The sequence below is a fragment of the Antechinus flavipes genome, chromosome 1 (assembly GCF_016432865.1).
Source record: "Antechinus flavipes isolate AdamAnt ecotype Samford, QLD, Australia chromosome 1, AdamAnt_v2, whole genome shotgun sequence".
Taxonomy (NCBI): domain Eukaryota; kingdom Metazoa; phylum Chordata; class Mammalia; order Dasyuromorphia; family Dasyuridae; genus Antechinus; species Antechinus flavipes.
Genome location: NC_067398.1, coordinates 255,752,146 through 255,765,823, shown reverse-complemented (window position 1 = coordinate 255,765,823; position 13,678 = coordinate 255,752,146). Strand labels below are relative to the sequence as shown.

The window sequence follows — 13,678 nt, the reverse complement described above, 5'->3', positions numbered from 1 at the left end:
TAACAACACTTAATGCTGTATTTAGTTGTGGTGCAATATAAGAAGCTGGAACAACCAGGAGCATGTATGTTCTACTTAACAGCTGTTTCTTATCTAGCCAACCTGGAAGTCAGCATCTTTAATTTGAAATAATTTAGTTCATATAATTCTATCTCTTAAAATTGATTCTTTATATTTATTTTACATATGCATAATGTGTCCTTTTTTCTACCATGAGAATGTAAACTCCTTGAGAGCAGAGGTTAATTCCAATCTTTCTTTGCTATCTGAAGCATTTAGCACAATGCCTTGTTACATGGTAGCTACCTGAATTCATGTTTATTGATTGAATGTTTGATTTAAAAAAAAAATGGTCCTGATTTTCTTGTACTAGGGGAAAAATGTTGATCTAAACAGAAGCACCAAAGAGAACTGATTAGTATAAACAATCTTGTGTTTCCCTGCATTCTCTCTATAAGTAATTTTTGCTGGAGGAATTTAAATTTTTCCATATCCTAAAAAATAACTGATGAATAAAGAGCTCTAACAATTTGAATATAAATAAGCCTATGCTGTATTTTCCATCAGATCAGGAATTCTCATTTTTAAAAAAATTTCTCTTTTGTATGTAGAAATATATTGCATATAGAATGTCCTAAATAAGCATTTGTTGAATATGTATAAGTAATGGTATCAATACTAGAAATCAGTGGATCTTTTCAAGATGTCACAGTGTTAAAAATGCCAAAGAAAACTGCATGTCCAGACTCTCTTAGGTGCAATAGAAAGAGCAAGTGCTTTACTTTTCTTACTACTACTTAGTGAAACCAGTGAAGACCAGGACTTGTCCTTTGCAGGAGAGTCTGTTAAGGTGAAATAGTTTCATCCTGAATGATATTTTATAGTTTTGTTAGTATGAGATCCTTGGTGTTGATAAATCTTACACATAATTTTTATTCATGCCAGGATATTCTAAGCATCCATATTCCCCAGCTGAAATGTAACATTAAGAAAAATTTCATTTTAACTTTTGGGACCATTTGTTGACATTTGTATGAGTTAAAATTCTCTAACTAAAATGGTCTTTTTGATTTTATCTGGTCAAGTAATTTACAAGATGATTTTTTTGATCAGTGGAGAATAAGTGTCAATCTTGTGGAAGGAAATAACTGGTATTCACACTTTTTTAATAGGAGGTGCATCTATCCACATGAATAGAATTTTACGTCTGGCCAAACATACAGCGGCATCATTTTCATCACTCTTAGTTCAACTTTTTCAAGTTGTTTTAATGAAGTTGGGTTATGAATCAGAAAATTACAAATTGAAAAATTATGAATCTAAAGATTGTGAATCAAAAAGTTATAAGACGAAAAGCCATGAATCAAAAGGTATTTAACAAATTTTCTTCTTTCCCCACCAAACACTGCTTTAGAGGTGGAGAAAACACTACTTTTTCTTATGGCTTTTCATCTACATTTTCTTCTACTGCAGTCAGTGCTTTCTTCTTGTGGCTGTTTTTTCTGAGCTTACTGATACTAGTTTATCTTTTATGTTTAAAGCTGAAAATTGGCTATTGCTTAAACAGTTGTATCAAAATGTACTGCTATGGGCTCTCTTTTTTTTTCCAACATTATTATTCCTTGACTCATTGTGCCTTTTTAAAACAAAGGTAATTGATTAAATGGATTGATTTTTTTTTTTTAAGTTCTAGACCTCTGTGCTGTATTTCTAATCTTTCTTTAACAAGATTCTCTTTTACTTGCTGCTGGTTTGGGGAATAATTCATTTTACCAGTTGGTGATTTTTTTTTTAAACCTTTAAATAATAAAACCTCACCAGCATTCACCTAGACTAGGTAGAACTTTAGATATCCATTTTAAACTATCTTATTGCACTGACTTCATGTAAAGCTAGAAGAATTTGAACTTGAGAGAGATGAATTTTTCTAAGCATGTTTTACATATATTGCAGCTCATTCGAATTACTGTGGGTGTGTGAATGTAAAAGAGTTTCTCAGAGAGGATGGCCACCTCAGTGTAAATGGGGAATCACTGTGTAAGTATGGCTTTATCATATGTGTGAAAACTTAGTTTTTGGCTCAGTTCTGCAAAGGTTATAATTTTTTAGTGGCCTAATTAGATTACATGAGTGACATATGCCAAATGTCAATGCTAATATCATTATTAGGTTTAGTAAAGGGCCTACTGTTTAAATAACTATAGAAACAGCTGTCAGATTTCACTTAACTGAACGTTTTTGCTTTTTATAAATTGCTATTTTGACATGACTGGACACAGGTCTATTGATTGACTGACTTGCTTATTAATTTGTTAAATTAATGCTTAATTGTTACCACAACCAACAGGTGATGACTGTAAGGGGAAGAAACATCTTGAAACATATACAACAACCCACTTGCAATCTTCAAGGTCAAAAAGGGTAGCAAGGACCATTTGGCACACCTTTTCTTACACAGGTTGACTCTTGCACCTTTTTGTTTGTTTTTCTTTTTCATCACTTTCACAAATGCTAATCATCTGTTGTTTTGTTTTTATAAAAACCTTTAAGGATTTCAAATAACAGTGACTCACCTTTTAATAACACTTTGAGGTTTGTTAAAGCACTTTTCTTATAACTCTTCTGTGAGAGAATAAGTAGCTCCATATTTACTCATGAAGTCAAATTAGAAACTTTAGCTAATAAAAATATAGATAAATTTGTAGCTTAACTGTCTAATTTATGTAGTACAGGTTTGATAGAAAGCTTTGTATGGAAGTTTAAGTAAAATCCAAGTTAATTATTCTAGTGAGATACAATATTATTTTACAACTAGCCACTTATCTAAATTACATAATAAAGAACACTTAATATTAAATGCATTTTGTCTTAATTGTAAAACTGCAACACCACTTTCAGTCTTAATTGGAAGTATTATAAAAGTCAACAAGGTGTTCTTTTCAGTCTATTTTTGATTTGTATATTTCCTGGAGAAAGGAATAGTAACTTTCCCCCTCCAAAACTGCAAAAATTAGTTAAAATAAAATTGTTTTAGGTGTTACCAAGTAAATGAACAATAGTTTGACAGTTGACATTTGTATATTTTCATAAAAGCCAACTATTACTGGGACCTTCTTATACTTTAAATGCACAGATTTCAAGTAGTTAAAATTAACGTGTATATAATATTAATGTTTCTGTAAAAGAAAAACTGCAAATAAGGAATCTCATAAGCAGCTATAATTATATACATGTTATTTTAATGTAAAGTTATTTGTTGTGTTTTGCTGGGGGGTTTTCCTCCCTAGGGAAGAGGCCATAAAACCTTTTTTTAAATAAAAAATTAAGTTTAAAGTTTTTTAAATATTTTATGTTAAATACCTTAAATATAATTTTCCAAAGAGCATCATGCTGATTTTTTTAATGGCCTAATTTACCTTAGAATATTGCATTCTTCCTATCATAAAATTTGGTAGTACTGTTCTCACACATATAAAAGAAATTTCCAACATAATTATTCCAACTTGGATTTTTAGGAAATAACTTAATAAGATGAATGATACTGTGTAGATATTTTATTAAGATAAGAAAAGAAAAAAAGTATAGAATTGAAGAAAAATCTCTAATTTACAAGTGCTTTTACATATTGCTAGTCAATTTTAATGAATTTCTTCCTTGATTTGTAAATTTTATTTTATTGAAAGCCAAGAAATCCTTTGACTTACTAAAAAGAAAAATGGTAAATTTTTTTTTTAAAGCATCAAAATTTATTGGTTTCATAGATTTGCCAAGTGGAAGAAGCTGTTTTATTATGTATTTAGAGGATGGTGTTCTGGTTATATTCTCTGTGTGTGCACCCTGCATACACTTTTTATCTGTTATAGGTTACTTTTTGATGCAAACACTACAAAGAATTGGAGCTACAGGATGGTTTGTGTCCAAGAAGGTGTTGTCGTTTCTTTGGTTGGCTATTGTTTCTCCAGGTGGTTATTTTTGGCTTTTTATGCTAGCATGATTTCAAGGGCTTTTGGCAAATTAAGTACTGTTTTCTGTGTGATCTGGTAACATTCATTTTTAGGTTCTCATTTTGGCTTGAAATAACATTTTTCAATCATTACTGCCTAGAAATGCTAACATCCTAAATTTCTAGTCGCATAAGCATTTGGTTATGTGTATGTGAAAGGAAAGATTTGAGATAGCAATTTATCGCTTGTAGCTTAATTTCAGTGTAAATGGAGATGCATGAATTTAATGCTTTAAATAAATATTTCTTCTTTTGCATCTTGTCTTGTGCATCTATGACTTATGTTGCTCTGTGGTTTTACTCTTAATCACTGCTATTTGACTTAGTCTTACTGTGGTGCATGGAAAAATCCTATTCACAGATTTTCTTTGATCATCTACTTTCAAAATAATTAAAATGATTTGTTATTGTTGCTGCTGCTTGCTTGGTTGTCACCAAACTTTTCCACTTAGAGGTTTTGATTTCCTCAGAACAGTTCCACTTTTTATGTTTTATTTTTAGGGAAGGCAGCTTCTGGAGTATTCTGGTGGCTAGGAACTGGATGGTACCAATTTGTTACTTTGATTTCTTGGTTAAATGTGTTTCTGCTTACAAGGTAAGGACATCTCTGTTTTAACATCAATTTTAAGTTTCACAAGTGGGGGGTCATTTTGCTGTTAAAATTCACTTTAATTGTGGGTTAGTAATCATGGTTTGGTGTAAAAAGTATTAGAGCCACTTTGGGTAACTTGTGTTGGAATCTCATAGAATAGGGCATAAGTCAGATCATCTTTAGACTTTATTCAAAGAAATTTTTAATTACTCAAAGACTTCTTTTCCAATATTCTACAATGGAATATGCAGTGTCTTACAATATAACACTGATTCTATTGACTGGTATCTTGGACATTCCAAAGCAACATTATAGTCATGTCAATAATATGGCAATGTATCAAATACATGGAGGAGAATGATTTAGAACAAATAATTAGTATACATAGAATTCCAGTTATCAAATATGCATTATCCGAGAAGCTTAATGAAACTGAAAATTTTGTTCATTTACTCCTTTATGCCTTTCAATAGTTGGTAAAATATAAACACATATATAATAAAATATATACACATCTATAATAATAACTACTATGATATTAGAAATCTAGTCGTCAGTGCTGCATTACTAGGTTATGTTTCTTGATTTATGAAATTGAGCAAATGGATAGAAATGGATATGCATATGGGAAATTAGTATTTTTTAAGGGCAAAGATGTTTTATATAAGATGCTTAGAAGGAAAATCCATATAATGAACATTATTATCTTTTCACTCCCTCTCTTCCTAAGTTTTCTCCTAATCATTGAAACTTTCATCTTCATTGTCATCTTCCATTCTTCTCTCAAACCCTGTCATATTCACTGTATTGTCAAGTCCTTTACATTTTATCTTTATAACAATTCATGTATATTCTTCCATTTCTATTCTGCCTCCACTAATCTGGTCCATAGAGGGCATAGTTACTTCAAGCTTGGACTACAATAATAGTTTTCTTGCCTCAAGTCTCCCCCTATTTCAGGCAATCCTCCACTTGGCTATCAAAATGATCTTTGCAGAGCATTCCCTCATTCAGTAAATTCTAGTGGCTCCCAATTACCTTCAAGGTTTAAATATAAAATTATATTTTGGATTTTAAAGTCTTTTATATCATGGCCCCTTTTTCTTTTTCTAGCCTTTTTTATGTCTCTCATCTCAATGACATTGACCTCCTTACTGTTTCCTTGCAGAAGACACTCCCTATCTCAACTTCATGGCTTTTCCCTGCCTGTCCCCCATGCCTGGAATCCCTTTCTTCTTCAACTCCATCTATTAGCTTGTCTGGCTTCTTTCAAATCTCAGTTAAAAATCCCCCCTCCCCAGAAGCTTTTCTTCATCTTATTTTGAGTGCTTCTTTTGTGAGATTATCTCTTAGTTTATCTCTTACAGAAAGGTACAGATATAGACATACACACTCTCCTATATCTAATTTGTTCGTAGTAATTTACATATTGTCTTCCCATATTCAAATATGAACTCCTTGAGGGTAGGGCCTGCTTTAACTTTTCTTTGTATCTTATAACTTACACAGTGCCTGGCATATAGCAGGTACTTAATAAATTCTTGTTGATTTATTTTTCAGTTTCTACCTGTTGCAAGTTAAATATTTTCATTTTTATTTCTAGGTGCCTTCCAAAAATTTGCAAGTTGCTACTGTTACTTATCCCACTTTTACTTCTGTCAGGTATTTGAAGTTTGCTTTCATTTTAAACTGTCTATTCATGTCTATTTTAATTGATAATTCATGTTTAATTTTTAAAGATATTGTCCCTTTTCTAGTTAAATATAATCTCTTGTATACAGTCTTCAAGTTAATTTTTTAAAGTTTTTTGATTTTTTTTTAATCTAAGGGATAGGCCTTTATTTATGGAACATGGAAAGTTTCCTTTCACTCTTGCCTATATTTAATTGGACAAGAATACATAAAACACAGGGGATAGATGAGTCCAAATACTTCTTTAAGCCTGATTCTTCCCACGATAATCAGCCTACAGAGGTAAGTTGTTAAAATGCTTTCTTAGATGATTGATTTATTGTTTTACTCCACACAGTAAATTAGCCAAATTGTTAGCCAATAATGAGGTTCGGAGTGGGGGAGAGCACTGTTCTTTGAATTTATTGATAAAATTTTCATATAAAGAAGCTTTGTAGCTTCTTGCATGTTCTAAAAGAGTTCCAACAATGTATTTTTAAGTCATAACCTTCCTTATGTTTTTCACTTTTGTCCTAATTGACATTCGCACTCTCACTCCCATTATTTAGTGCATGTTTGTTTTAATTAACAATTGATAATTTCATTTATTGGAGGAAAGTTCCTAAATTATTTTATAGTCAGCCTTTTTTAAAAGCCTCTATTTGCTAGGGTTTTAATAATGGATTTTCTTATTTGAACTATTTTCCAGTAATTTCCCATACCAAAGAAAGGACAGATGAATGAGAATTCTTTGATTTTTGTCAAAGATCCTTTTTGGTTTGGACTGTGTTTTTAAAGGAAGTTAGTTATTAATCTGTAAAAGTATTTCAACATTGTCTTTGGATTTGAAACCACATGAAATGATACTGTAAAAAGTACCTAAAATTATATCTTGGTAATATTTGTAATAATAATCTGAATAACCAAGTTTTTAAGGAACAGACTGGGTTATGAAGTAGGAAACTTTCTTCCTTCTTTTTTCATTAAGAAAGATCTGTTCATTTATGTTTAATTATGTTTAATATGTCAGAGATAACAGACCAGAGTATGATATTTAGGTTTTTTGTTTTTTTTTTTTTTGATATCGCAGCAGAAATTACAGGATTATTTTATGGTCATTTAAAGAAAAATATTAGAAGAGAATCCATTTGTGATTTTTAGGTTGTTGTAGGTTGCTTTGACTTTCTTTTTGGAAATGTAACTTCCTATAGAATAATCTCTCTAAAGTCAGATATTATTAAAATATATATATTATATATTCATTTTTGATATGATAAATTGTGACCAAATGAAATTAGCAGTTCAAAAGATTTGTGTGTTTGAAATCACTTGCTTTAAATTTTCATTTACTGTGTTTATTTTTATCTTAAAGATGGATTTTCTATCTTTCCAACAAGAAAATGAATTCCGTATATTGAAGCTAGAAGATCTTCTTGGAAAATTGTTTGAAAAGGACAAGGTACTTAGTTTTACTGTTTTAACTTTAGCATATGTATAAATGGCTATTTTTCATCTTTCAAAATGACAACCAATAATCAGCTTCAGTTAAAAGAGTTTTTAAAAAATTCCTTGATAATTATTCAAAGAACTTTTCAGCTTTTTTATTGTTGAATCTTTTATAACCTTTTATATTATTTGTCAAAAACCTTTGTTAGTGACTTGGGTTTACTGGTTTTCATGCTTAATAAGCAATTTTTCCTATTCTTGTTTTTGGATTCTCTTCGGATTCCCTTAAGTATAATTTTTGAGTTCATACTGTGTACCTAGTACTGTGCTAGATGATGTGGGATACAAAAAGAAATACAAGACTTGAGTATTTGTCCACCTGGTTCTAGTGCCAGGGCTAATAAGTATTCTGTAATTAGTTTTTTTCATTAAAATGCTAAAGGTTGTCATCTGCATGAGCTATGTGCTCTATTCTGTCATCATTCAACAAACTATTCAACAAAGATTTGTTAGGTACCCACTGTGTGAAGGTAATTGTGTAGAAATATCCCCATGCTACTGCCAGCTCTAAAACAAATTGAATTTTAAGTTTGGAAATGGAAGCGCATTGATGATAGTATATCATTAATCATGCTCATACGTTTTATACCTTTGACTTTCATAAAACATGGGAATCAGATGGGAAATATACATTTCTACATTATCCATGTCTTAGGGGAAAAAAAGAAAAAGAAAAATATGGAAGAAAATATATTAAAACCTATAACCTGCATCTTTCAGTTTTCTGGATGTGGATAGCATGTTTCATCTTGAGTCCTTTGGAATTATGATTGTGTAAGAATGAAGAAACTGAGGCAAGATAGAGATTAGAGTTTTAATATTTTATTTGGGTTTTTGAGAGGGAGAGATTGTTTGGGACCATTCATCATCAGCATCAAAGTGAGATTCCAATGAATTATATATGGCTCCAGATGTCAGGGAGAGAAAGGCAAGAGGTGGAATCTGAACACTGGTAAATGTGGGAATTTCCATGAAAAGACCATCAATTCGGTTCTGACAGGGTCAGAGGTAAGGACCATAAATTCTTGATAACTTAGGAGGACTTAGAAGCCAGGATGTCCGAACTCCTCCTTATCTGAGAGTATACATTTACAGTTTATGACTCTTTTGGAATGCCAGAATGGCTAAATCTCCACAGCCCTAATTATCTCAGCCCTAATGAACAGGAAAGAGGGGTTGCAACAAGGGGGATTGAGGCAGAACAATTCAAGGAACTGAGGCAGAACAATTTAGGGAAATTGAGACAGGACTATAAAAGGAAACTGGCACAACAATTGATGATTGTTTTGATTCCTAAGTTTTTCAAAGTTAATTAAGTTTAAAACTGTTAAACTTTAAAGCTGTTACTATGTAGATTGTTTTCTTTGTTCTGCTCACTGGACTTTGCATCAGTTCATAAAATTTTTTCCCAGTTTCTTCTGAAACTATCGTATCTCTGTCATCATTTCCTTTTTTAAAAAAAAAAATTGGTTCATAACTTCCAGAATCTCTCCCTCCTCTTTCCCATCCATTGAGCAGGCAAGAAATAAAAAAGTCATTGCAATATGAAGTCATGCAAAGCAAATTTCTTCATTAACCGTGTTCTATAAAAAAGAAAAAGTTTAATATATATATATGTATATATAAACAATGGGTTTATCAGTAGTTCTCTATCTGGAGGTAGATGGCATTTTCTATTATAAATTCTTTGAAATTATGATGGATCATTTGTGATCAAAGTTCTTAGGACTTTCATAATCAATCATCTCTATAATATTGCTGTTACTGTATATATATTGTTCTGGCATCAATATAGTTGTCAATTCAGCTTTTTCATACTGCTGTTTTTGATATTGGTAGTTTCATTTTGCTTTTTGAAATCAAATTAGCCAGTGATTTATCAATTTTATTGTTTTTCCCCCAGAACTCCAGTTTCTACTTTTATTTCTATGGTTATTCAGGTTTTTTGCTTTTAGTTTTATTATCCTATTTTATTTTCAGGATTTGTATTTTAGATGTTTAGTTGAGAGTTTTTAATTGGCTGGTTTTCTGATTTTTTTTTAGTTGTATGTCCAAATTTTTGAGCTGTTCTTTCTCTCTTTTCTTGATGTATAATTCGGAAATATAAATTTTACTGTAAATACTGTTTTGGCAATCTCCCACAAATTTTGGTAGGTTGTGTCATTGTTGTCATTGATATTCTTTAAAGGAGGGAGGGAAATGAGAGGTATATCAATAAGTTTCATGTTCTCCATTTTTGGTAATAATTGCCACTTTTTTGTTCATGTGTTAAGTAGTTTTCTAGGCGTTTTAAATAACTTTTAAATAAGTTCTTAAATCCCTATATTATATGTCTTTGAAACATTTAGACAAAAAAAGTCAACTGATATTTAAAATAAATTTTTTGAGAGTAATGACCATTTCATTTTTTTCTTTTTTTAAAAATATTTATGTTGATCTATTAATATATTTTCCAAAAGATATTGCAACTATAGTGGACTCTATTTTCAGCTCAGTTAATCCACTAAAACTATCTTGTTAGCTACGTGGCATGAAATAATATACGTATCTTTCTTATAAAGGGTGTAATAATGCTATTAATTATTAATATTACTATGTTAAGGTATTATCCAATATCCTTAAGCCATTGAAAGAAGATAGTTTGTAATTAAAAAGGAAGCATGGGGTATAAGGATTGATCAAACCCTTTGATATCCAGAATCAAGGAACTGGGAGATATTCTTATTCCATTTTCTGTATATCCTTATAATCTCAGATTTTCAGTTGTGATTGTAAATTTAATCTGAAAGTCACAACATTAAGCCTTATTATAGTGTAAAAGCAAATTTCACTATGATCTAAGATATCCAGCTATGTCATGAAGATGGTCAGTTAAAGACCAAGTTGTTGACTAGTAAATAATTTTGACTTTTTAAAGGTAAAAATATAATGTTTTTTCTTTTCCACTCTCTGACTATACAGTGGCTACTTTTTAATGTTTTAAGATTGGGATAATAAATTCAATCATATTATTTCCATCTTTGATTGAAGTGGTTATTTCAGTAATTGGGGAAGATAGGCAAATGGTTTTTTCTTTATAGATTTCCTATGGATCTTAATAGAATTTACACTTATCCTGGCATATGTATCTTCACAAAGTAGATAATAAATTGTTAAAATGTTAAAAGATAAATATGTGCATTCTGGATTTGGTTTTTCTTCTTATATTTTTCAGCTTATCCAGGAAGAATTAGATCAGACCAAGTCAAGAATAATTAGGTATGACTACTTTTAATATATTTTGACTTTTAGGCACTTTTTTCCCTACTTGAGAAAATGGTGATACAGAAGAATTCGTATTTGTGTTAGACTCGATGTTAGTTGAAGTCATGACATGGTTTACATGATCAGAGAACACCTCAATATCACTTTGGCTAACACTCAACAAGATACTGAACTTTGATAATGTCCAAAACTTGTGTTTGTAGAATGCTTTCAGAGTTTTTGTAGATTACTATGAACAAAAAGTAGGATTAATCACAAGTACATTAGAAAAGTACAAAATAAAAATCTTAACTAATTCTGTAGTAAACAACTTTGTAAATCTATTGAATCTGTTCTCATAAAGATAGAGAGGCTTATTCTAAAAAATTTTTCAAAGATATGTGTGTGGGGGGCAAGAGAGTGGAAGAAAAAGAGACAGAGAAAGAGAAATAAGAGTAAAAGAGAGAGGAAGGGGGAGGGAGAGAAAAGGAAGGATGGGAAAGAGAAAGAGAAAAAAAATATTCTTAGATCTTTAGAGTATAGATTGAATTATCAATTCCCATAATATAGCTACATCCTTCACTCTGTTGGTACTCAAAAATTGTGTGTTTTTATTGCTCCTTCTATTTCTTTGATTTAGCATTAATAATTGAAAGTTTTTTTTTCTTTCAAAAGCATTATCATTATATATATTTACAGTAGTTTTCAATTTTGGGACAAGATTAATGTTTAATTTTCATAATGTGATCTTTTTTGTAAGATGTGTTTGTTAGCTTATTTCTGGCATTTAATTTGTTGTTGAAATAAAATTTAGCTTCAGGTTATGTAACATTTTTTCTACATTTGGTTTACCAGTGGAGTTGATGAACGACAGCATCTCATGTCCAAAGTTAAGCATCTAGAATTGGAACTAGGTCATTTGAAATCAGAATTATTAACTTGGCAAGACTTGAAGACTAGCTGTGACAAAATAGAGGCAGTGCATGAAAAGGTAAATAAGCATTTGGTTATTGACATGTTTTATGATCTGAGATATTAAAAGTATGTATCAACATTTCTTAAGTTCATGAAGTAAAATTTTTTGTTAATTATTATTGCATATATAGTTTTCAGTATTATATAGTGAAAACTAAATGAATTTGTAGATTTAATGATGGAAAAATTTGAGATCATGGACTCCAAAAATGTTATTTTCACAGAGAAGGAAACTGAAATTTAGAAAGGTGAAGTGATTTTCTTGAAAGTTACCTAGTAAATGGCAGAGCTGGGCTTTGAAATGAAGTATTTTAACTTCAAATCCAATTCTGCTTGTACCATGTATTTTATAATTGCAAGCTTAATTGTTCACATCAGTAATTTTGTTGACTAGGATATAAGACTTACAAAATGTAAACAGAATGGATTTTTTTCCTCTCAATTCCTGAGCATATTGGTTTATTATGCAATTCTTGCTACTTGCATAACAAATTGAAATCAGACCTCCTCAGCTTAGCATTGGACCCTGAGTACAAGAAGGGTTTTTTTGGTGCATTAAATATATTTTGACTTTTAGGCACTTTTTTCCCTACTTTTTTTGTGCATTAAAAGAAAATGATTAACAGAATATAAACTAGGATAGAAGATTAGGTAATCTGGTTTCTAACTGAAAGAAATAAGAACTTTCCAAGTTTGGAGTGAGAGAATGAATGAACAGATGCAGTTTCCTAAAATCAGAAAAAAAGGTATCCCGCTCTCTTCTCCTAAGTGTATTCAGTCAAAGCAACCAGGAAACAGTAAGTGATTGAACAGTATGGGACCAGTTTCTAGATAAGACATATGGGCTGCTTGAAATATAATTATAAGAAAACTTCTTGCATCAGTCTTTGAATTTGACTGGGTTTTTGGTCATTGTTACCTAGGTCCTTAAATAAAGGTTTCTAAGTAGCAAGTAGAAGTGGTACAGCTTACTAGCTATGCAGGGCTAGATTCAAACAATGCAATGACGTTTTCTCACAATTCCCATAATTTTTCTCACAGGAAAATTGGACTAGATCCATAATTGAATAGAAAGGGAACTGAGCTAGATCCAGAATTGTGTGACAAGATAAGAGTCATTGTGGTTCACACATTCTCTCAATAGTTTTTGTTTTTGCAGGTGTGTGTGTGTGTGTGTGTGTGTGTGTGTCTGTCTGTCTGTCTGTCTGTAGATACATATTCATATAGGTCTGTGGTTTCAATTTTTGGTCCCTAGTCACTATGGGAGGTTACATTGGTTTTAGGAAGGACACCCAGAATGTCCTTAGATCTCAGGTCTCCCTGGCCCTCTTTCCTTGTTCTGTCTCCTACAGGGAGTCCTGAGCTCCCAGAGTGGTCCTTATTCAGATCCCTTCTCCTGTTTTCTTCAGAAAATAATTTCTTATACTATATAAGAGAGAACTTTCAGAAATATTGATGTAGTGAGATGCTCTAAAAAATAATCAGTATCAAATTTTGAGTATATTATTTCAAAAGTTTAAATTGATTTCAGAATGATGCCAACTAACTATAATTTGAGCAGAATATTTGTTAGCCAACAAGTTTTACATTTCATTAATTGTAAGTTTATTGCAAATAGGATTTGTGGTGAAAGTTGAAGACTGGAAACAGGATTATCATCTTTAGATTTTTCATTTCAGTTCAATATA

The 13,678-nt window shown here is 31.0% G+C and overlaps 1 protein-coding gene across 7 annotated transcripts in view; it reads left to right on the top strand.

Annotated features, from left to right (window-relative positions):
- The window catches only part of SUN1 (Sad1 and UNC84 domain containing 1), a 70,446-nt gene that overhangs the window by 42,371 nt on the left and 14,397 nt on the right, over positions 1 to 13,678 (top strand). For 4 of the 7 annotated variants that reach the window (XM_052000472.1, XM_052000481.1, XM_052000490.1 and 1 more), the window contains exons 7-16: positions 1,173 to 1,370; positions 1,954 to 2,037; positions 2,348 to 2,458; positions 3,864 to 3,962; positions 4,505 to 4,598; positions 6,199 to 6,257; positions 6,424 to 6,569; positions 7,639 to 7,725; positions 10,987 to 11,030; positions 11,871 to 12,006. In XM_052000472.1, coding sequence (XP_051856432.1) covers positions 1,173 to 1,370; positions 1,954 to 2,037; positions 2,348 to 2,458; positions 3,864 to 3,962; positions 4,505 to 4,598; positions 6,199 to 6,257; positions 6,424 to 6,569; positions 7,639 to 7,725; positions 10,987 to 11,030; positions 11,871 to 12,006 — 1,058 coding nt within the window. The remainder of the gene's footprint in view (positions 1 to 1,172; positions 1,371 to 1,953; positions 2,038 to 2,347; positions 2,459 to 3,863; positions 3,963 to 4,504; positions 4,599 to 6,198; positions 6,258 to 6,423; positions 6,570 to 7,638; positions 7,726 to 10,986; positions 11,031 to 11,870; positions 12,007 to 13,678) is intronic. The other 3 variants (XM_052000499.1, XM_052000508.1, XM_052000516.1) reach the window with 3 other exon arrangements.